At 37.4% G+C, this 22,769-nt stretch overlaps 1 protein-coding gene across 2 annotated transcripts in view; it reads left to right on the top strand.

Moving 5' to 3' along the window:
* The window catches only part of igsf21a (immunoglobin superfamily, member 21a), a 225,716-nt gene that overhangs the window by 184,840 nt on the left and 18,107 nt on the right, over positions 1-22,769 (top strand). For both annotated transcript variants that reach the window (XM_058790855.1, XM_058790856.1), the window contains exons 5-6: positions 12,192-12,307; positions 20,829-21,309. In XM_058790855.1, the coding sequence (XP_058646838.1) occupies positions 12,192-12,307; positions 20,829-21,309 (597 nt within the window). The remainder of the gene's footprint in view (positions 1-12,191; positions 12,308-20,828; positions 21,310-22,769) is intronic.

Raw genomic sequence — 22,769 nt, forward strand, 5'->3', positions numbered from 1 at the left:
GTTTCAGCACAGACTGCACTGGTGTGTTTTACCTCAGACCCGCCCTGAGTGAGCTGTCATCAGTTGTTTCACCGCCGGAGCAGATGTAGACAAGAATGACTCCTAAGCGATTGAGGTGTTTTGTTGCTGGATGTAATAATGAACATAGCAGTAGTCATTCACACCCTTCATCTGAGCCACTGAAGAGGATTATGTTTGGTTCTTAAGGGAATGCGTCCTCCATCTACCTAAATGTGTCTATGTTCGTGCGAATCATTCGTGATCCAGCTTCACCTGCAGAAAAAGTGAGTACAAGGTTTTTTAAATGAATCTTTGCGAATGGCCTTTCCTAATAATGTGCTAATTAGCAAGTTTCACGATAAATGCGGCTAAAGTAAACAGTCCCTTAGAGAGTGGCTCGGAAGAGAGGGGCGGGGTCAGCAGAGCTCATTAACATTTAAAGGAGAATGACACCAATACCGCTTGCTCTGACAAGAGCTGTTTTTGACAGGGTGACAAAGGTATTTTTTACACTACCAATGAGAAATTTTAACCAAACTATGTTACAGACTTTTCATTAAGACCCTAAAGAATAATATCAACTTGTGGAAAATCGGCATTATATGACCCCTTTAAATCTACCAATGTATTGTGAATGTCTATTAGTTGAACGCAAATTAAATTACTATTTTACCTCAAAAAAGTGAATCAAATATTAAAATCAAATATTAACCTTTATGTAGAATGACAGTTTTTTTTAATTATGAACATTTTTGGAGGAAATTTGACAATTTTGTGCAGACAAAAAAAAAAATGCTAATTCTGCTAATAAAACTAAACAAGACACCATTTATTTTTAAACCTATCAATCCAAGACCATGTGTCTGTCTTCTGTTTTGTTGTAGTAATGGCTACTGTAGTAAACTGTATATTTCATTAGGCAACACACCTGCAGATGAATTGTACGTTACCACAGATTTGGTAAACATATTCCAGCAATCGAGTTATGTACCATCAGTTTTTGAAGAGATAACTTGCGGCAAGGATGTATCTAATAAAGAGAGGTTGTCGAGCTGGAGTTTTGCTTTGTGTTTGCTGCGGTTGTCATCAGTGGTGGATCCTGTTAGAGCAGCGATATTCTCTCCTACACAGCTCTCATCCGCAATCCACTCCACCCCCTCCCCAAAAAGTATATATATATATATTTGTGTGTATATGTTTATATATATATTTTTTTTTTTTTTGGAGTGGATTGGATTGCAGATGAGAGCTGTGTAGGAGAGAATATTATAGGAGAGATATTGTTCTTGATTGTTTACTGTGGATTGTTTTTATCCCCCCACCCCTAGTTCATCCTTGCAATCGAGGCTTCATTGAAATCCAGAATCATTAAGAATTTGATTAGAAATGCGTACTAAATTCGATTAGTTTGCAGGCTAGTAAAACCGATGCCTTGGACATTCAATTATCAAGTCCAGACTATGAACTATTCACAGTCACAACCTCTGTATCTCTGCCAAGACAAAACAAAATGTTCATACATCATTTTTTTTTTTTTGCATTGTCAAATTTCAGAGCCATCAAAATGATTATTTGTGTCTTACCTTGTTATGGATACAAAGCAGCAGACTGGACAGTAGTATTTTATTGATATCATGAACTTCTGTACACTGCAGGGGGACCTTTTTATAGTGTCAGTCAGGACATCTGAAAGAGGGCAGTGCTCATTTTCTCGTGCAATATTTGATTCTTCAGATGCACTTAGATTAGTCCTGTAGACTAGTTTAAAGTCAGAGCAGAATCTTGCGGTCTCTCAGAGCAAGTCTGTGTGTCTAGGCTCAAACTGAATGAAAGTATCTGCTCTGCCTCATTTCAAAGTATGAACAGTTATGTCATTCAAGACTGTGAATAATACATTGCTGCTCAGATGATCTTATGCTAGTGTTTACTTCACAGGGAGGATACATCAAATGATCTCTTGAGAATGAAGCCTTTTTATTTGCCATACCGTAGTGGAGTGTAGAAAAGACCTTGAATGCGTAATCCGCAGTTACAAGTTCTGCATTCGTAAGAAGAACACAGCTAGACATTTCCTTCTCAAGCACATAATCCTGCTGATATTCAACAAAGTAAAGATCTTACATAAAATTCCATTATTTTAAATTGACCTAATAGTATTACATCAGTAGCTTGGAAGTCACTCAGCATAGAACAGCAATGCTAAATGCAAATAATAAAATGCAACCAATTTAATCATACATAGGATAGAAAATTAAATAGGCTTATGATCTTTTGAAAGGGATATGGAAATGCTTCCTATACCTTTTGTGCTGAGCGGCCAATCAAACTATACTGTATTCAGTTGCAAATTCATCTGTCCATTGGTGGAAGCTATCATCCTTGAAAACCACAAAGGAAATATGATGCAAGGTGAAAGAAAATATGACTCAGACTGTGTTAAATACCATTTGAAATGAGGATAAACATGGTTTACACTGGCAGTAATGTTTTCTGTGCAATGAATAATGGCTGCTGATAGATAAATAAATAAAAGTCGATATTTATAAATTAGTATTAATAAATTACACTGTTTTTGTCATTTGTGCTCTATGTTAAAGTTACTGTATACAAAGGTAAGGTTTTTTCTTAAGTTTACATGAAGTTTAGTATTCACTTTTCATCACAAGCGGCTCATAATGCATTCATTTCATGGTTGGGGTTAAATGTCAGTGGTGATACAAAAGGACTGTATTGTAACTGTCCAATTCCACAAACTCTGTCATTTACTATTTGACCTGAAGCACCGTCCCCCATATTTCTGAATGAATATGATTTGTACCAGCTAAATTACAACCAAAGATAGATAATATGATTGCTTGTTGATAAGTTCTCTTTAAAGCAGTTCATTGAATTAATCAGGAAGGTTTTTAATCAAATGCATCAGTGGTTTTGTGTGATTATCTTTCATTACCTTCATTTTACCCCTATTAAAACTGTTGATAAACAGCTTGATAAAGCCTAGTGAGAAACCGTTCTGTTGTTGTCTGAGTCAGATGTCTAAAGACCTCTACAAACACTGGTTGATTAGTCTCAGGATGCAAAACGGGACTCACCACAAAACAGGCACCTAGACAATCTATTAGGAAAGTTGTGAGTAAATGACTTTCCTTGAAAAAGTGACGGCTTTGACCAGTGTCCCCTGTGTTTTGACCGAGAACCCAATAGATCTTAGTAACAGATGTCAGAGGAAGGCCAGAGGGGATGCCGACCCCTCCTTCCCATGTCTCAAAGGGCCACTAAATGTTTTAATTACCAGGCCAGCGAGATGTGTCTACAGGGAGCTCTCTGCTAAATGTGAGCCCCTGTTCCTCAAGTAAAGAAGAAAAAAAAAATAATGCTGCTGTTTTTAAAAGAGAGCAAAGTAATGGTGCTTCGGGCTATCATACTGCAAAAGGAATATGGCTGCTCCCATTTGGATGAATGGTCTGACGGTGTGGCTTATGAGAGGAGGAAAATGGTTCACACACTTTTTCAAACAAGGAAAAAGGGTTGGAAACATTTGTTGTATGCTGGAGATATGAAATTCTTTATACCACTTAAAGGGAAAGTTCACCCAAAAATTTAAATTCTGTCATTAATTACTCACCCTCATGTCGTTCCAAACTCGTAAGACCTCCGTTCATCTTCGGAAAAACAAATTAAGATATTTTTGATGGAATCTGAGAGCTCTCAGACCCTCCCATAGACAACAAGGGTCCTTACAAGATCAAAGTCCAGAAACGTAGCAAGGCGATCGGTAAAATAGTCCATGTGACATCAGGGGTTCAACCATAATTTTACGAAGCTACGAGAATACTTTTTGTGCGCAAACGAAAAAAATAATGACTTTATTCAAATTTGTCTCCTCCTCGTCACCTTAGCGCCATTTTGGACAGTATCCACTGAACGCAAACAGCGTATGCTCTTCTGTGTCAGCTGCGCCACACAGATACGTTGTTTTCGCTCAAATCAAAGTGTACGTACAATGTAGAAAACGTATCCTTGTGATACGTTAAAAATAATAATAATTAAGTAATTAATATAATTAAAAATAATAATAATATAATTAAAAATAATGGGCTACTGATAAGATAACAAAACTACTACAAATTCTACTACTAATAACAATATAAAATGCACTAAGGATTAATGAGCTGCTGGGTTCATGAATATTAATCGCGTTGTCTGCGTTCGCTCGAATTGATTTGCTGAAATCAAAACAGGGATGATAATAGGTGAGCGCCAGCCAATGAGATTGTCGTTTGTGCATTAGTTCCGCCCACTACCAGGGAACCCGGCAGTTCTTAAAAGCTGAAGAATTCCAAAGGAACTCCGTTATTTTGACAAGAAAATACAACAAAGAATATCGTTTACATGTAGCGCGGAAAATATGCATGTTATGTAAGACTCTCTCTTTGTATCATTCTTTGTGTGTGTGAGACAAACAACGGCGAGGCGTGCGCCTTCACACTAGAGTTGACGGTAGCCTACATCAAATACACTGCGCATCCATTCAGATTAACTAGAAAATAAAATGACAGTAATATTATAATAAATTATAGTAATTTTATTGTCAGTAACGGTAACAGTGTTGTAACGGGTAAAACAGTAATTCATTTGATTACTCGTTACTGAAAAAAATAACGCCGTTAGTAACGCTGTTTATTTATAACGCCGTTATTCCCATCACTGCATGTGAGGCACGTATTATTACAGATGCGCACACTTTATTTCACATCTTCTGAACTGTTGATGAAAAACACACGCTTACCCCCATTGAAAGGCTTGGAGGGGCCAGGACAATGTTTTATATAACTCTGATTGGATTCGTCTGAAAGAAGAAAGTAATATAGGCCTACACCTAGGATGCTTTGAGGGTGAGTAAAACACAGGCTCATTTTAATTTTTGGGTGAACTAACCCTTTAATAGTTGTTTCTGCATATTAAAGGAATATTTTACCCAAAGTGATAATTTTGTAATAATTTACTTACCTTTATGTTGTTCCAAATCTGTACACTTTCTTCTGCGTAAGATTGTGTCAGTCAATGTTTTTATGCAATTATAACTGAGGTCTGAAGCTTTCAGGCCTTTGAAAGGACACAAATGCATCATAAGTGGTCTATATCTCTCTTGCATGATATTTCAGTTTGTCTAAATCCATATGACAGATTTGCGTGAAGAATATAGTAGCAATGTCTGATTCATGAATGAATTGTTCATTTGACTTAAATCTTTTTAATGAATTCATCTGAATGATCTGTTCATGAATTGGACTGATTCGCTTCTCGAGATCAACAGAATGAGTCCGTGATCTGGAGTGTGTGCTCTCAAAACTCTGGCATTTATGATTGGCTGTAGCATTCATGAGCTCAGCAGAACTGTGTGTGATTGGTTATAATGTGCAATGCTGTAAAAACGTGTAACAATTTAGTGCTAATGTAAGAAATAAGGCTAAGTTGACCAGTGTAGTTAAGTGTAGCAAGATAGTGGGGACAGAATTTAACACAAATCTATGAAGCAAGGATGATTAGAAAGGGCCAACCAGTCCTTTCCCAATCTGAGTACACATTGTTTAATGAGTTTCAACTGCCTCCCTCGGGTTGAAGATTCAAACTCCCCTTGTGTAGAATAAACAGATATAAAGATTAATTTATTTTTGCTGTGATTATGTTTGTAAATAATTCATTATAGTTCTACTATATATACTTACTTTAATGTCCATGTTCATTATATGTTGGAAAAACTTTGAGGCCATTGAGAATTAGAATTAGTGAACACAATCAGCTATTCGTAGATGTGATGTTACTTCTCCAGTGGCCAGACACTTTATTGAATCATATTATTGAACAACTGAAAAGTATAGGGATTGAGAAAATAATGAATCCTCGCAGGGGTGGAGATATTGATTAAAGACTCTTACAAAGAGACGTGTCTTGGATGTTTTATTTAAAGAACATGTCACCTTTGGGTTTAAATGAGGATTTTGATCTTTCATGTTTCTTGGATTCTTATTTTTTTCTTCTTCTTGGGAGCAATGTGTATGAACGGCATGTTTTGCCTGATGTGTTATTGTCCCCATTGATTTTTGTTGAAGTTTTTGTTGAATTTGTTGCTGTAATAAATGGAAGTGGAACTGATCTGGAGTCTGTGAACTTGGAAATCTAATTACTACCACCTGTTGGTCTTTATTGGTCTTAAAGGGGTCCTATTATGCTTTTTCACTTTTTGAATTTTAGTCAGTGTGTAGTATGTATGTTTGGGCATAAAAAGATATACAAAGTTACAAATCTCGAAGTCCACTCCAAAGGGAGATATTTTGTTTAAAAGAAAATGCCTTTTCAAGAACTACAACGAACAGCTCGTTTGGACTACAGCGTTGTTTTCCGGTGTTTGTGATATAACAAAGCGATCCATTAGAATATCATTAAAATAAATCCTGCCTATGGAAATTTGAATGGTTGGCGGGTGGAGAGAAGGCTTGGTTGAGCACTGCACATTTCAAAATCGAAACCCGGTGCGGGTGTTTTTATATCACTGTATTTCTGAAGGAAACCGACTGTCTTCAGAAAATTATGGATGCCATTTTCATTTCATCTTGCATGTGATTTCTGATAAAGCAGCGGGAGCGCTGCTTTGTGTACAGCGTTACCGGGGAAACCTAGATCTCTCCCACTCCAACAGCGCCTCCCGCTGGCAGAGAATTAATTTGCATATATATGCCGCCACAAATAGTAAGTGTGTGGGACTATGGTATAAATAAATTCAGCTGTATAGCAGTTTCACTGCAATTCATGTTATAATGTTATTATTAAAGAACGATAAACATAATAGGCCTACATATTACCGTTGCACTTATCTGTACAGTAAATGCAGTTATTTTTAAGCTGTTGTTGACATCCTATCTAAAACGTGATTTAGCCAAAAAAACAACAACAATAACGTTACCACTTAATATGTATTGCAATATCTGTGCGTGCAAAACTCTTGTTCAATATTCTCTGGTCTGAATTGACCTTATGCACGGTTACTTCCTGGTTGTAGATAAGCCAGCTCAGTCATTTCCGGTCAAGTGTACTGTGCCGTAAGAGAAGCGTCCTTTGCTCGGTTTCTCCACATAATCCATTCACAATTAGGAGAAAAGTTTTGTTTGTCCACGTATTCCATTTCAGGAATGACAAAATGCGAATGTTAAACTTACGCGAGGGAATCCGTTAAATCATGCCGCGAGTCATTGCTATGATTGACAGCGGAAACGGAATGAATCATCTGACGAGCCGATGTCAAAATAAAGCTGTGCATTAAGTGATTCAGACTAAATTCAGACTAACAAAACTACAGGTCTGTGTTGGATAAATAAAACTTAAACGATGTAGCCTAGTTATTTAAATTAAATCTAAAATACTAAATGCATTATTTATTTGTTACACCAACTCATTTAATTTGTATTTGACTATATAGTTATTTAAATAATCCAGCATTATAGGCTGTGACTTTGTGACTTCCTGCACTTGCTATACTTTATACTTCAGTGTGACAAAGTACTAAATTTGTTATAATATTTATTTTATAATAAATCAAAAGATGTGAAAAACTAAGTTGAAATGGCAGCTGCAGCCAATGAGTGATCCTAGACTGCCATCTCTTGGTTATAACGGTAATTTCATTTTCATCTCACGTTTTTATTTAGCATATTCCTTCGTCGTCTTCATGAATGAAAACTGAACCTTTCATAATGGGAATTTTACCACACAGAGTTGAGAAATAATAAATGCCTTAAAATTTTATAATATTTAAAAAAATGTGTTCATGGCTTTGAAGGCAAGATATTGATTATTGAGAATACCATTAAGACGTTGTTTAAGAGATTAGCCTAACTGCCTAAACAGTTAAGATAGTGTTTGTTTGTCAGCATTTAAATGCACAGTTATACTTACGTGGAGAGTCTCTACCTATATATAGTACATATAAAATGAGCTTCACCTGAAGATTATGAGCTGGCTTATCTTTATCCGGAAGTTCTAAATAGCTCTCCGTGCATACGGTCAATTGATATGTCAATATTGACGAACTTGCTGCTTTGGCAAGGGGCGGGGCAGTACTGAAACACCGTCTAAGCTGTTCGCCAATCACAATGCACTGGGACAGCTAACCAATCACAACACATTTCGTTTTTCGGAAGGCGGGCCTTCATCAAACCCGGAACTAATCAAGCCATTATGCCAGGCTGGGGAGAAAGGTATTGTAATAATGTAAATTATGTAAAAAAAATAATGCGATTTTCGAACCACCAAGCATGAGAGCAGGTTCTAGTACATCCCCAAACAAAATCAAGACTTTGTAAAAGAGCATAATAAGACCCCTTTAATATAATCATTGAGTTACTGAGATCTTGTCACAGTGACGAAGGCAGCTAGCCAAAGTGTTATTTGTTTTTATCTCCTGCTTAAATAAAGAGATTTTTAGAGTGCAGACCTTCAGTAACATATGTTAGCCTATATAACATCACAACAAACATATATGGTTATAGTAACTCCCCTAGGGTTTTTTTTTTTTTTTCATTCCACTGTGCCTCTTTTATGTGGAAACATGCATGTGGTCGCAACAGCAGTGATTATTTTCCAACTTGATCATTTGAGAATAAAAATGACTCCTTGAGTAAACATTCGGTCTTGTTTTTACAAATATATCAGCTTTTTCTATGGCATTGAAACTTAACAAAGTAAGACCGATGGGAGACTAGGTTTGTGTGACGAAATTGACAAAATGGCCTCCTCCTTGAAAATGTTTTTTTTTTTTTTCCGTCAGTGCACAAAATAAATAAATAATTAAAAAAACACTCAAGAACTTTCATAGTGTAATCAAATTGAGTGTGAAAAAGCTGTAATTCCATCGCAGCCAGCAGCATTCCTAATCCGTTAAAGGATTAAACAAGGTATTGTTGTGTGCCAAGCATGGCAGTTATAGCATTTAATCATTTCAAACATTCCATCAAGGATTATTCCAATGTCTTGGCTTTTTAGATTTCCCTACTGACAACATACACAACAGTTTTGATTTCTCTCAGAAACTCCAATGCAAAACAGTGGAGTTAAGATAAGTCTCATGATAAACCCCCAGACTGCCTTTGTAATTTATTATGAATGTGTCACAGTATTATTTATTGATAATATCACACATATTTATATATATTTAGTGCTTTCCTCCACATGTGAAAAAAAAAAAAAACTCATTACTGTTAAATCAATTAATTATTGAGTGAGTCAATAATTAATTCTACCTTTTTTTTTTTTTCAAAAATGCAGTTTCATTCAGAAAAAGTGACTGGATGAATTCAAAATTGCATACCACCATTCTGCTCTTACTATTTCCTCTATATATTTACATGGCAGAAATAGTAAGACTAATATTCTGGTATGCAGTTCTGAATTTAGCCACAGTCTTTATGAGTGAGTCAATCAATCAGTTTGTTCAGCTGATATGTTCAAAAACAGATTGATTCAGGAACTAAGCTCAAAGGCGCAGAACGTTTTCATTTTGGAACTGTCTTCATCAGTGGAGCAAAAACAGACAACTAACTGGAAATAATTGTGTCTAAATTGTAAAATGACTCCTTATTGTTGAATTGTTGTTTAAAAGCAGTTCTAAAACTTCTTTGTTGTGTCTTAATTGTTACGAATTACCAAAATGTTATGAACTCTAATAGAGGGAAACTATTAATCGCAATCTGTCAAAATAGACTAAAATGAGATTAGACATCAGAGCAGGAGAGAATTCATCAGAATTATTTTGCACAGTAGGCTAAGCACATCTGTAATCATTTTATAATCAACCTCACTATCCTTTTGGAGTCAAAACTCTGATAAATTGAATGTTTGATTATCAGGTGGAATTTAGTGATGGCGTTAAGTAGAAATCTAGTCTGGCTAATTCAGAGGATACGGGCACTAGATTTTACAAACTGGCACTGGTTTGTATCGGTATGCTTGGCTCATTTCGTGAAGCAGTTGTGAGAGCACATGGTTAATTAGCCTTGACTAGCCACTGCTATAAACAGAAACCATAGGGTCTCATCCATCAAGACCACTGTGAGCATTTAACAAACAGAACATTTAACATTCTCTTTTATGGCTCTGGGACGCTATCAATTCAGGGGCAACGCTCTGCGTCTCGGGTGTGTGTGCAGGTGCGTATTATAGTCCCATCCGCAATATCAAGTGACAGCATATCATTCTCCAATTTAGGACAAGTCTCAGTTTCCCAGAGAGCTAATAGTGTTCGCTAAGGTTAATTTCCTTCCATATATCTGCCATCAATAAGCAATTAGGTGCTGAGGAAACAAAAGCTCTCGAACCTTCACACATTCATCCATCCTTTTTGTTTGAATCAATTAATTTCAATTGCACATTTATTGGAGAGTAGCACATGGATTTAGACTTAAAGTGACACTTGGAAAAAACTTTATTACCCTTGGCCTCCTGATACGCTGTTTTTTCTTCTTCTGCCTGCTTAGAATGCAAGCGTATTGATCAAGTGTTTCACAGCAGATGTTCTGAAGGGCTCTTTATAAAGGAATAGTTCCCTCAAAAATAATAAATGCTATATTCCGAGTCTAATGAAGACATGCAATAGTTTTGTGTGAGAAACCCACCAAAAATGAAATGAAGTTGTAATCTCTTGCACATTTTTTAAACTAATGAGAAAAATTCCCTAACGAATCACTGATTTGGTTCTTGATTTGAACTCACCGACTCGCTGATCTGGTGCCAGTGGTTACAGCTCATTGGAAGGGACAATTAACAGTGAATAACGACAAAATTGTCAGTCTTTAATCTTCAAAACACTTGAAATATAGTGCAAGTCCTGTAGAGCACTTTGATTTTAATTGTATAAAATTTTATGGTGTTTTTGCATCCTTTTTGAAGCTCAAAAGCTAATTGCATGGGGAAAAAAGCGACCTTTCTTCCTTCTGTGTTCCACGGAAGAAAGTAAGTCATAAGTGTTTGGAATGACATAACGGTGAATAAATGCCACAATTTTCATTTTTGGGAAACTAATCCTCGAATCCTCTGCTGATATCACATGCCTTTTGTCATCCTTTCAACATGCAAAAAGCTGAAGACAGGTCTAAACTAAGCAGAAGCAACATCCAATTGTCTCAGCAGGGTGTGAAAGGGAATTTGCAGGAAGTGTTTTATGTGATAATGCAGCTGCCTGAATAGTCAATGCCCACCTACGCTTGCACATTGACAGAGGATCATAAATTGCTTGGTGCTAGTAAAAAATGCAGATGCGATAAACCCCCACACCCCTTTTCGTCCCTGAACAGCTGATAAAGTCAGCTCGTTCCAGCTGACAGGCAGGCTTAAATAAAGGCCATTCAAATGGAGAACTGGGAAGGGCTTTGTTTTCAAGTCTTCCAGAGTCATATCCTTTCTACATTAAGCACCAGGAAGTCCGTCTTCGTCTTGCCCATGGATCCCCACAGGCGGTCAAGACATGCGCTTCTGCTTTTCCGATGTCGTGACACGCTCGTATGGCTCCTCAGTGGAGCTTGGCAGGAGCCGGTTGATATTATATGCATAAAGCTTCCCACATCGTCTTAAACAACTTGGGTTTTGCACACACAGCCTTTATGGCCGATGCTTTTTATGTTTCAGATAGCTGCTGGGATGCCGAGCACTATAACAGCACCCCCAGGACCGCACATTTGCGGTTCTGCATCGTAGGTGGTTGTATCTCATTTCACTGCGAGGGGTCAGAGTCTTCGCAGACCAAAAAATCCGGTGTTGAAACTCCCTGTGGCCCTGCCATGATCCTCTCATCTTCCAGACTTCTGTTTCCTTCCTCTTTCGCCTTAAGAGTTCTCTGTATAATACTGCTTCTTTACTGGCCCATATGAGAAGTCGGGCTCTCATTGACAGAATAAAGCTATGCTGACATGCTCCAAAACCCCCAGCCATGCACCACTACATCTCCACTTGAGAGTGCATTGGTTATACACTATATTTCAGAATATGTTTCAAAGACCAAAGAGTGTTAAAGCTAGTAGCTTAATAGGGAATAACTATGCATGGCATTATGAAGAAAATGCAGCTCTGAAATGCTGCTCAGATTGATGAATGTGGTAAAAGTGTCCCAGAATGTCTTATAGATGTCTTTTTCTATTCCGCAGCTCCACCCAACAACATCTCAGTTGTGGCAGAGAACACGCCAGCACCGTTCAGCCGCTACCAGGCCCAGAACCTCACTCTGGTCTGCACTGCTAAAGGAGGCAAACCAGCTCCATCGGTGAGTCCCAGACAGTTTTATGCTGTTTATTCTGTAAAAAGGCATAATTTCCAGTCATTACAGATGTCCCTAAGACTTTCATTTTTTTTTTTGCCATGGTCAATTTTGTCCCCACTACTTTATGAAATAGCTCACAGCAGGGATGTGTCTAATACAGAGAGGCATCTCCAATTGTCGAGCGGCAGTTTCTTTCATGTGCGTTATAATAAGGGGAGTTCTGGCACTGGAATTTGTTATTTTTATTGTTTTGCTAGTTTTCAGTTTTTTTTCAGCTTACTACTGCATCCATTACCCATAATCCAAAATGCATGACAATGTGTCTCCACTCATAATGTGCAAAATGTGTCAGATTTACTGGAATGTTTCTTCAGTACTATTTTAGCAAGATAAATTGCTCTACTTTGTCCTGGTAAATGTCAAGTCGTGCTTTTACTTGTTCAATTGTGTGTTTTTATTGTTGTTTTTTTGGACAATACACTTGAATTGTAAATGAGCAAATCCTCTGTTACAGACTTGATTTCCTGATCACGTTGAATTTTCATCAAAACAGAATACTTTTTTGTATGTATTTATTTAAAAATCTGTTATTTGTTGTTCCTGCATATTTGGTGTACTTTTTTAGTTGTTTATTGTTATTTGTTTGTTCATTTTTATTCACTGTTTGTTCAGTGATCGTGTATAGGGTAGAGTGCAAAGGCCTTGTAACTGTTTGAAGTGAATCTTTTCATTGAAGTCAGTGGGGTTTCTGCGGCCCACACGCCTCAACCTCATGAACACCATCCACACAAGCTCCGCTTGAGTTCAGCCAGTGGTTTGTAAAAAAATCCCTCCAGCCCATTAATCATGCTCTGTGGGCGCAGCGTAATGTATTCCGGATCTATCTTGCCCCCATCTCCAGCAATTAAGAGCCCAGCGTGATAGGCATGTGGTGTGAAAATGATTTCCACCACCCCACCTGAAGAGTCACATTGCCGAGCAAAAGGCTGACCAGCTCTGGCCTCCATTAGCACACAACCCATGAGTGCAAGTCCCAAGGAGAGCTCACCCCACTGCTCCGCCCCTCATTACCAGCTAATCCACTGCCATTCATTCACATAAGACAGTCTGAGCTTCATCAGCGTAGGCTGCACGCTCCTCATCAAACTCCCAGGTAGATCCGCTAATGCAGAAGAGCAACGGGAGCCCAGAAACAGCGGTTAAATTAGAGCTGAAAAAGATCTTAGTCAAAGGTTCCTGGATGTCTGGGAGGCTGATGAGGCTCTTGCGATAATATTTTTCAGAGGAGTTTCAGACCTGGGCTGGTTGTTGAATGTGGCTTGATTTGTGTCATCCTCAATAGTGAGTGAGCCGGTTCTTTTGGTTGTGTGTAGACAACTTATTCAGAGATATAATGGTTGATTCTCTCTTGCACTGTTCGGCAGTATTTCAATAGCCTGTGAATGTATTTGGAAACAAAGACAGTAGACAGTTTTATCTGTCCATTTAATCAGTGTAAATGTATTTTTATAACATAGCTGGAGTCTGTTAATTAAGATCTTCCTGATTCTCACATTACTGTTAAAAATGATGAATCTTTAAAAAAAATATAATATGGCATGTGTACAGTCAAAATAAAACATAAAAAATAGAAATATTATTAATATTTAAAAAAATAATAATAATGTAAACATTTATATTAAAAAAGTAAAAGGAGAATGATATACTGCAAGATATGTCTAAAATATTGACTTTTATAGCAGCCATTGCTTCAGTGTCACATGATCCTTCAGAAATCATTCTAATATGGTGATTTGTAGCTCAAGAAACCTTTTTTATTATTATCAGTATTGAAAACAGTTGCTGTGCTTAATGTTTTTGTGAAAACCATCATCCCGTTTTAATAGATTTCTTTATTGAATAGAAAGCTCAAAAGAAGTTTTTATTTAAAATAGAAATCCTTTTTATCTATGTCTTTACTATCACTTTTGATCAATTTAATGCATCCTTGCTGATTGAAATGATTGATTTATTTAAAGGTCAAAAAACTGACCCCAAACTTTTGAACAGTAGTGTATGTATAAGTTTGCTTGTGTAAAACTGCATGAGATAATTTGATTGTTTTTAACATTAATGTTCATAGTCAGTTGGGCTATGAAAATAAGATTATTATCATCTTTTTTTTACATTTATGTCCTCATCAAAACAAAAACATTTGAAGGTTGTACCATACAGGATAGTACTTAATTAAGTTAATTAAGTATATAGTTTGTGTGGTAATGAAGTATGTGGTTGAGAAATAGGGAAAGGGAGGAGTAGTTTTATGCATTTTGATAAGGCTCAAAAATTCATTCAGAATGTCTCGATGGGACTAAAACTGATGGGTAAAATGTTTTGCCAAATTATATTACATCTCATGTGGATTACTGCCTCTATTCTATGTTCAAACCTTAGAAGCGCTTCAAAACAGTGTTTTAAAATTAATTTTATTCAGGAAATAATTTGGTATCTCTGGACCTGAACCTGTCCCATTAAGGGAGAACAATGCTGTCAAAGTCACCTTGTAATACTGTACTGTAAACAAACAAACACGTACTAGAACACTTGGGACATTATTTAGTTATTTACTAGTGAAGTCTCCAGACACTTAGACCTAGATACTTTCACTCCAATACCAAACAATATCCTGATCTGGATAAAGACGAGGTGTGATGAAAATAACCTGTAATTTTTAAATAAATAAATCAGGAAACCAAATATAACATGCAATCTTAATGCTTTTAAGAGAATGAGAAAGCTTACAGTAGTCACTAAACAAGTTTTAAAACCAAACCAAAAGTAATATTTATCTTGTATTGCAGGACGTTTATTCACTTATTTGCCTCTTTCTTCACTAAGCCTACAAATAAAATAATGTTATTCTCAACAGATACTGCTGTGCTTCAGGGCAGCAGCATTGGACTGAATTTCTCTTCTGCAACTTCGAATGCCTTTCTTCTTTACTGTCTTATGATTCATCTCATTTGGGCTTTTCTGGTGTCACTGCCTTATGGCTTTCTTCTATATCATCAGAAACATTCCCTATTTCCTTTTTCATGCGTTCAGTCTCCTTTTTTTTTTTTTTTTTTTTTTTTTTAGCAATCTTTAGTAAGTCAAATCAATGCCATGGCTTTGCAGTTTAACACCCTCTTGAAATCAATTTAACAGCCACTGTGCATAGCTTGGGGTTCAAAACATCGTATCATTCCCACAGTGAGCTGAGCACCCGGCATGTTCATCATTTCGCTACTTTTGGAAAAGGCTGTCTTTATTTTGTCACCGTTCAGCTCTTTTCAGACAATTTTATCTTTCATCAGGCTGACAAAATTCTTCCGGCAGATTTGGATGTTAAATTTAAAGGGATAGTACACCCTAATATGAAATTCTATCTTTATTTACTCACTCTGGTGTTACTCAAACCAGCTATATATAATCAATAATATGTTAAGTTCCACAAATGACAAAAAGCAAAACCTAAGCAAGCCAGCCAGTCTGATTTGAGAACTGGGTGAGTTGCAACAGTTTCCAGCTCAGTGAATGACTTACCTTACAACAATGGGTTGAGAACAAAAAATAAAAATGTTATGTGGTCTGTTCCTTTAAATGTGCACCAAGTATCCCCCCCCCCCCCCTTTTAGCTTGCCAAGGTGGTCCTGAACATTATTATTTACCTATCCAACATCATAGGTTTTGATTACTAATGCAATTGTAGACTTAGTTTACTAGAAGTTATTTTTACCTTTATTATATTATATTAATTCACCCTTAAATAACATATAACTGCTTTCTCTAGTCTATGCCACTGATATGACTCATGTGAATGTACATCAATCATATTTGTCCTAAACATTTTTGGTGCATTTTGTTTAGGAGTCTTTTTACAGATCCGATGTCTTTAAATACCATGAAGAGTAGCATTCGAAAACACAGCAGTCCATCAACTGACAGGCCAGGCTGGTGTATCTTCTGCACAATCTGGTGCTGATTGAAAGAGAGCTAGATAATCATCCCCCATATTATCCGTCATTAAGTCCGTTCGGCTCTCACTCCCTCATTGTAACAGCAGAAGTAAGGCCATCATCTCTTTGACACTCCAGTGATTAAATATGACAATTTTTAGGAAGTAGAAAAGGAACAGCCACTATTGTCAAGTCTCTAAATGAGTTCTCCACTCAAAATAGTGCGCTTGGCAATAAGCCGCATGCTGGTGCTTTCATTAGCGTCTATTCACGGGCAAACAGCTCCGCTGGCGACATGAAGCATTGTGCTCTGGCGAGCATGCAGAATTACATCGCTGTTTGTTTGCTGCGCTCATTCAAATCCGCAGAGGTGCGGGTGCACACGTGCTTTTTTTGTGCGCTTCCATTGTGCAAAGCGTGTTGAAACACAGATGATTCAAGATTTTTTTTCCCTTTTCCCTTTCCTTTGTAATGTTGTGCGTCTAAGAACTGCCAAAAACACTTCAAGGGCACTGAACTACATGATATTTTGGCTTATTTCAGCACTTACTGTATTATTGTGCAATATATCTTGCTTGGATAGACTCTATGCTGTGTAATTACTCCCCTTACTAAGGCGTGAGACACAAGTGCTTGCGTTCATGCGGAACTATTTCGGGTTGCGTGGGAGTTAGACGTGTGACAGCCCAGCATCTCCCTAAAAAGGACTTTAGAAACTCTGCTTTTCCCCAGACAACAACCAATCAAAGACAGCCATCAACAGCACGTCAAACATGTCTAATATCTAATTTGTATCGACGGAAATGAGCATTGTAGCTACGGCTGTAGATACAAGGCAATTATTGAAGGCACATTAGAGAGAAATTAATATAAGGACAATTGATTATCCCCTGTGAAAAGAAACAATAGCCTTTTCCTGCTCATTGTGTGATAAGACATTACCAGTAATAAGCAATGCTCTGCTGAAATGATTAATGGCGCTTACCGTAATGTACAGCAGTTATTATACCAATTGGACATTGTGGGACATGTTTAAGCAATTTTAAACAACACTTAAGTGCATGTCGACTCTTTTCTTTAGGAAAATGTTTGGTGAGAGCATGCATGTTTGAGACTGTTAAAGTAAAAGCTCAAGTATGCCATCCACAAAACGCAAAAACTGAATTATGTTCAAACAGGGCAAAATTCAGGGAGCTTTATTACAGTATGAATAATTGAAGAGACCGTGTTTGCAAAGAAAAAGGCTGGGAATGAGTTGAGCATGTTGTGTGACCGTTACCTTGGTGATTAGCATGGCTATGAATAGGAGTTCTGTGCACTATTTGCAGAGGCAGACTACCTCTCTCTCAGATCTAACCCAGATTGTGGCCAAGGATTTATAGCTCCACATGCTGGAGACATAAAGGGACTGCAAGACATTCGGCATGTTAACAAAAGATAAGGGACTCTAAGGTAGAATTCATTAACCCAAGACAGAGTTCGGCTAGACATTTTGTTTAGTTTTGTATGATAAACCAAGGCTCACATTCTTGTTCATTTGTTCACATTTTTATACTTTGCAGACTGAAACATTTGGGTATAAGTAACATTTTGTTGTGAATTCTGCTTGTCAACTTAAACAGTTATTTAGCAAATCAGTAATATTTTGCCATGCGCGTGTGTGGGTGTGTAATGTGTATAATGCTCCTAAGTGTATTTTTACACAGTATATTGCACATTTACTTTAAGTAAAATATTCTTTGTAAAAATAATTTATTTCAAAATAAAACACCTTTCAAATGGTTTTGTTTCAGTTAATTAGAATGACTTCTGAAGGACCATGTGACATTGAAGACTAAAATGGCTTTTGAATTCAGCTTTGCCATCACAGGAATAAATTACATTTTAAAATATATTGAAATAGAAAACAGTTGCAAGGAAGGTTTTCACTGTTTTCATTTTTCTCTTTCCTTTTATTAGAGTGAAAATATTACTACAGCGATGATCGGGCAAGCAAAAGCCTTGGAGGAAAAAGAAAAGCCTTGGAGAACCACTATCATAGTTTACTATTTCCCTGAATGTTTTTTTTGTTTTGTTTTTTTGTTTCTCAAAGCGACTTACTGTACACTTCTTGTAGTGCCAGTCCCCCTGGGGGGTTTATACAACCTTGATATAGTGTGTTTATCACTAAACAAAGCGGGAATGTGATAAACTGTGGCATTGATGCTACAGTATGCATGCTCAGAAAACTCCCTTGTGCGACTTTGTTTGACTAAGTAAAACCGAGGCCTATAGATCCTCCATTTATTGCAACTGAACTAGCCTCTATTCAGCAGTTATGCATTGTCCTTTCTAAATGGCTCTGTAGTCAAGGCATTGTTTTGTTATCTCACACAACCACTAATATTAGCCATTAGCTGCTGTTTGGAGCCTTCGCTATTAGCATGAGGGTTCCATCTATGCATCTGCACTATGCATCTGCTTTGTCTGCAGGCACAAATAGTCAGATAATGCAAGTAAAAGCCACAGTGTGGTATACACTGTTAGCCCCTCTCAGCAGCCAAGATAAAGTGTGTACTTTAGAGCACATTAGCCGCAAAAACAGTCCTTGCATGGAGGGAAATAGCGCTGTCCCTTACAAGCCTCTCTCACTTTGTCGCTCTCTGAATTCTTTTGACATTGCTTGCAGGAAACAAGACTTCTCAAGGACATGAGCTTAATTCACCCTTGTTACATTATGTTTATTTACCCAACAGAGTGCGGGGGCATAAATTCTGAGATCAAATTAAAGCCAGACAAACACACACACACACACACACACACACACATACTGTAAAGAAAGTGCAGAAAATGGCTAGGAAAGTGCAAGGAAAGGTCTTGTGTAATGCAATGGAACTTTGATCTTGTGCAAACGGAATTTAAAGTGTCCAAAGGTCCCAGAATGGACAAGCAGATTATATAAAACACATATATTTATATATATAGCATGCAGTACTTTACGCCGAACCCCTCTTATTCCTTCTTGTGAAGCAGTGGAGGGTAGGAAAAGGAGGGATTGAGAGTAAAAGGGGTACAAGCAGAGCACTGTGCAAACATTAATGCTACAGGCATTAGGCCTACTGAATTTAATACACATATCTGGAGGTTGTGTGTTGAAGTGGGAACTTAATTCCCTGTCAAGTGATTTACCAGCCGGGAATCTTAATACCCAAATGCACTGTAGTGGAGAGAGGCTGTTACAGCAACGCGCTAGTGGAACACAAACACAAAGCAGAAACTGTGTCATGTATATTTGCCATTCACTGGTGCTGTGGGCTGAATGATGCTCTTGCATTGTCCCAGATACTTTTGTTTAGGTAATTTCACAATTTACTTTGATTGCGGCAGATACTGACTGTTGCATCCTCTTTCTTTTTAAAGTTTTCCCATGCCTTTTCATACCAAAATGATGCTGGTTTTCATGCTGGAAATGTGTAATCTGCAAAACGATTTCAAAACCAGAGTTTTGAGATTATATTTTAACACCCAAAGTTATTTGATTTAGCATCTTCATGCAGTCACAAGTTTCTTTTGATGCAACAACAAAAAGTAGTCAAACTTTATTACAAATGAAATTTTTAGTAATCAATTCACACATATTTGTAAATACATATTGTAAATTAAATGTCTTTTAAACTGACAAGGAAAAATAAATTAACTGGAATAATAATAATAATTATTATTATTGTTATTGTTATTATTATTATTATTATTATTATTATTATTATTTGTGTATGTATTAGTATTGCTGTTAATTTTACATTATTGTCATAGATTTTATTTTCATTTATTTTAAAAATGTATTTATTTTAGGGGCTGTATGGAGTCAGTTTCCTACGGAAGTTCTAAGAGGCCATGCATTATTATTATTTTTTTTCCTTTCTTGTTTTCTCATGATCATGACTTAATTGTCTCGTGATGTTAACACAATAAGAATAGTTTTTTCTTATGATCATGATTTAGAATAGAAAACCATTATAAGGATAATGCTTAACGTGGCTTAATTCATTGACACCAAAAATACCAAAACCTCAGTAAACACATTATTAATAAAGCATTCTATGCACAGACAAACAGATGAGCCCATAATAAGCCACATGATCATGAGAAAACAAGAAGGGGGGAAAAAATAATAATGCGTGGCCTCTTAGAACTTCTGTAGTTTCCATCCTACTTTTATTTATTTATTTCTCTTTATTCTTTTATTTATTATTTAATACCTTTGTATTTTTATACCAGCACAATTTAGGGGCTGTTAGAGCCTTTTTTAATCCCACGTCCTTTGTTTTTGTTTTTTTTAACTGCTAGTTTTTTTATACCAGCATATTTAGGGGCTGATTGGAGTCTGTTTCCATCCCAAATACATTCATTCATTCACTCATTCATTTATTCAGATATGCCTCGTACAAAGATATATTTATAGGCCAAATGAAGGTAGCCCATTTTTAGTCCAACTGACAATCAGGGTTTATAAAATAATTTAGTCTGATTGAAGTGCAGAATCATTAACTTTCTATATCACTTTCCAGGTATATTTCAAGCGGGATGGAGAGTTGATAGAGGTGATCTCCTACGTTTCACCCACCGTGGGTTATGAGGGCGGTGGCTCTGCTGGCGTGCGTGGAGCCAGACCTCTGATCAGCAGGGATCTGGACGACACTAAGCTGAGAAAGTCTCTATCTCTGCTGGGTCCGGATGGCAGGCCCGGACGCCTGAACACAGAGAGCCCTGGGCGGAGCTACATGGCCAGACAACCCGGCCAAGAGCCCAGCCCAGCCACAGAGGCCATCCCAGAGACAGTGGTCAGCCGAGAGTTCCCACGCTGGGTTCAGAGCACTGACCCCCTGTACTACTTCAGCAACACGCAGATCCCCCAGAGTGACGGGTCTGTGCTGGTTCAGGCCAAACTCACCTGGACTCTGAATCCACAGTTGGACAACGACGCCCTTTTCAGCTGCGAGATCACGCACCCGGCTCTCTCCATGCCTATGCAGACTGAGGTCATACTGGGTAAGAGTGCTTTTGTTGGCTTTAACATTGATTTGGCAGGATGTAGATCTTTAGATCAATGTGAAAGCTTTGTTTTTGACCTTCAACCTTGTTATTCACCTCCCCTCGTCTGATCGCGGGTGAATCCTTTTACATCCCCATCTGACAGATGCAGTGAGACCAACACTGGTTTCTGTTTGCTGCTTAATTGCATTACAGGCAAGTAGATTGCAGTTGCTAATGCAGAATGCAAAATCTCTCAGTGACTGACAGGCCAATTCATTGAGCTGTCTGCGCGGTAGATTGAGTTAACTTAACCACGTTATTGAAAAAGTCAACCTAAATTAAAGAAATCAAGCATAAAGGGAATTTCGCAAAGACAGCATTGTTGCTGGATCTCACTGTTGCAACTCACTGATAATCGTAAAAAAGTCTAGCGCCTACTAATTAAGATGGTAAAACGAGGATATGCCAAACTGCTTGTTGCGTTTCATATTTGTGTCAGTAAAATTGGCTTGTTGCGTTCACTTGTTTATTCTGTAAGTAATGAAAGTCATGGCACAACACTGCCAAAGAATGGGATACTGGCATACCTTTGTATTTTCATGGATGAGAGGCTTTTTTGCCGTTTTTGCGTTTAAAGCTACAACAAAGATGGCCTGACGATCCCATTATCACTTCAAAGGCAGCACTCACTTGTAGTCTCTGCTATCAGCCCTCAGAAAGAGGCAAGTGATGAGACGCAAGACAAGATAAACAGAGACATTTCTCTCACTTAGTGGTGCAGGAGCAGTACAGAAAGAGATGAAGGCAGGGAAAAGGACAAAAAACAGCGATAAGACGAAGAAAGAGAAGATGGTCTAGAAGCTGATGCCTTTTCCATTAAATATTTCTCATTCTCACTCGTTCCATCATTCTCGTCTCACTCCGACATGATCTCCCCCTATGAGTTTCATGGCTCAGACAGAACCCGCAATCCCATCGCAAGAGTATCTGCTTCTTTTGCAAAAGTTTACCTCTTAGCGTGTGGTTTTATTTGCACTTAAACACGATTCACTGTTGTTTATGAAATAATTATTACAACTACAGGAGAGAATGACAGCAGAGTAAACTTTGTCCACGATATACCAAAATGATTCATGGGATGCAGTGCGTGAGGAATTGGTTTGTTTAGCACAGTCAGACTAAAGGGACAAAGACAGATCCCTTAGTCAATAACATATACTGTGCGATACTAGAAATGCGTCAGCTGGTAGAGCTTTTGCTTTACCGTTTATACTGCAATAGATGTATTCATACAGCTTTCAGTTGGTAGGACTGCTTTATGTTATTTACACATATTAACGATACATAAAGAAATATAAAAATATATATACTGTCTGTGAGACATATCCCAAAGCCAGTCAAGATGAGGAAGAACATGTTTTTAAAGGGGTAAAGAGCATAATGGAGTTACATTGTTTAACATAACTTGCCAGATT

Source organism: Onychostoma macrolepis, chromosome 11 (genome assembly GCF_012432095.1).
Source record: "Onychostoma macrolepis isolate SWU-2019 chromosome 11, ASM1243209v1, whole genome shotgun sequence".
In the NCBI taxonomy this organism is placed as follows: Eukaryota; Metazoa; Chordata; class Actinopteri; order Cypriniformes; family Cyprinidae; genus Onychostoma; species Onychostoma macrolepis.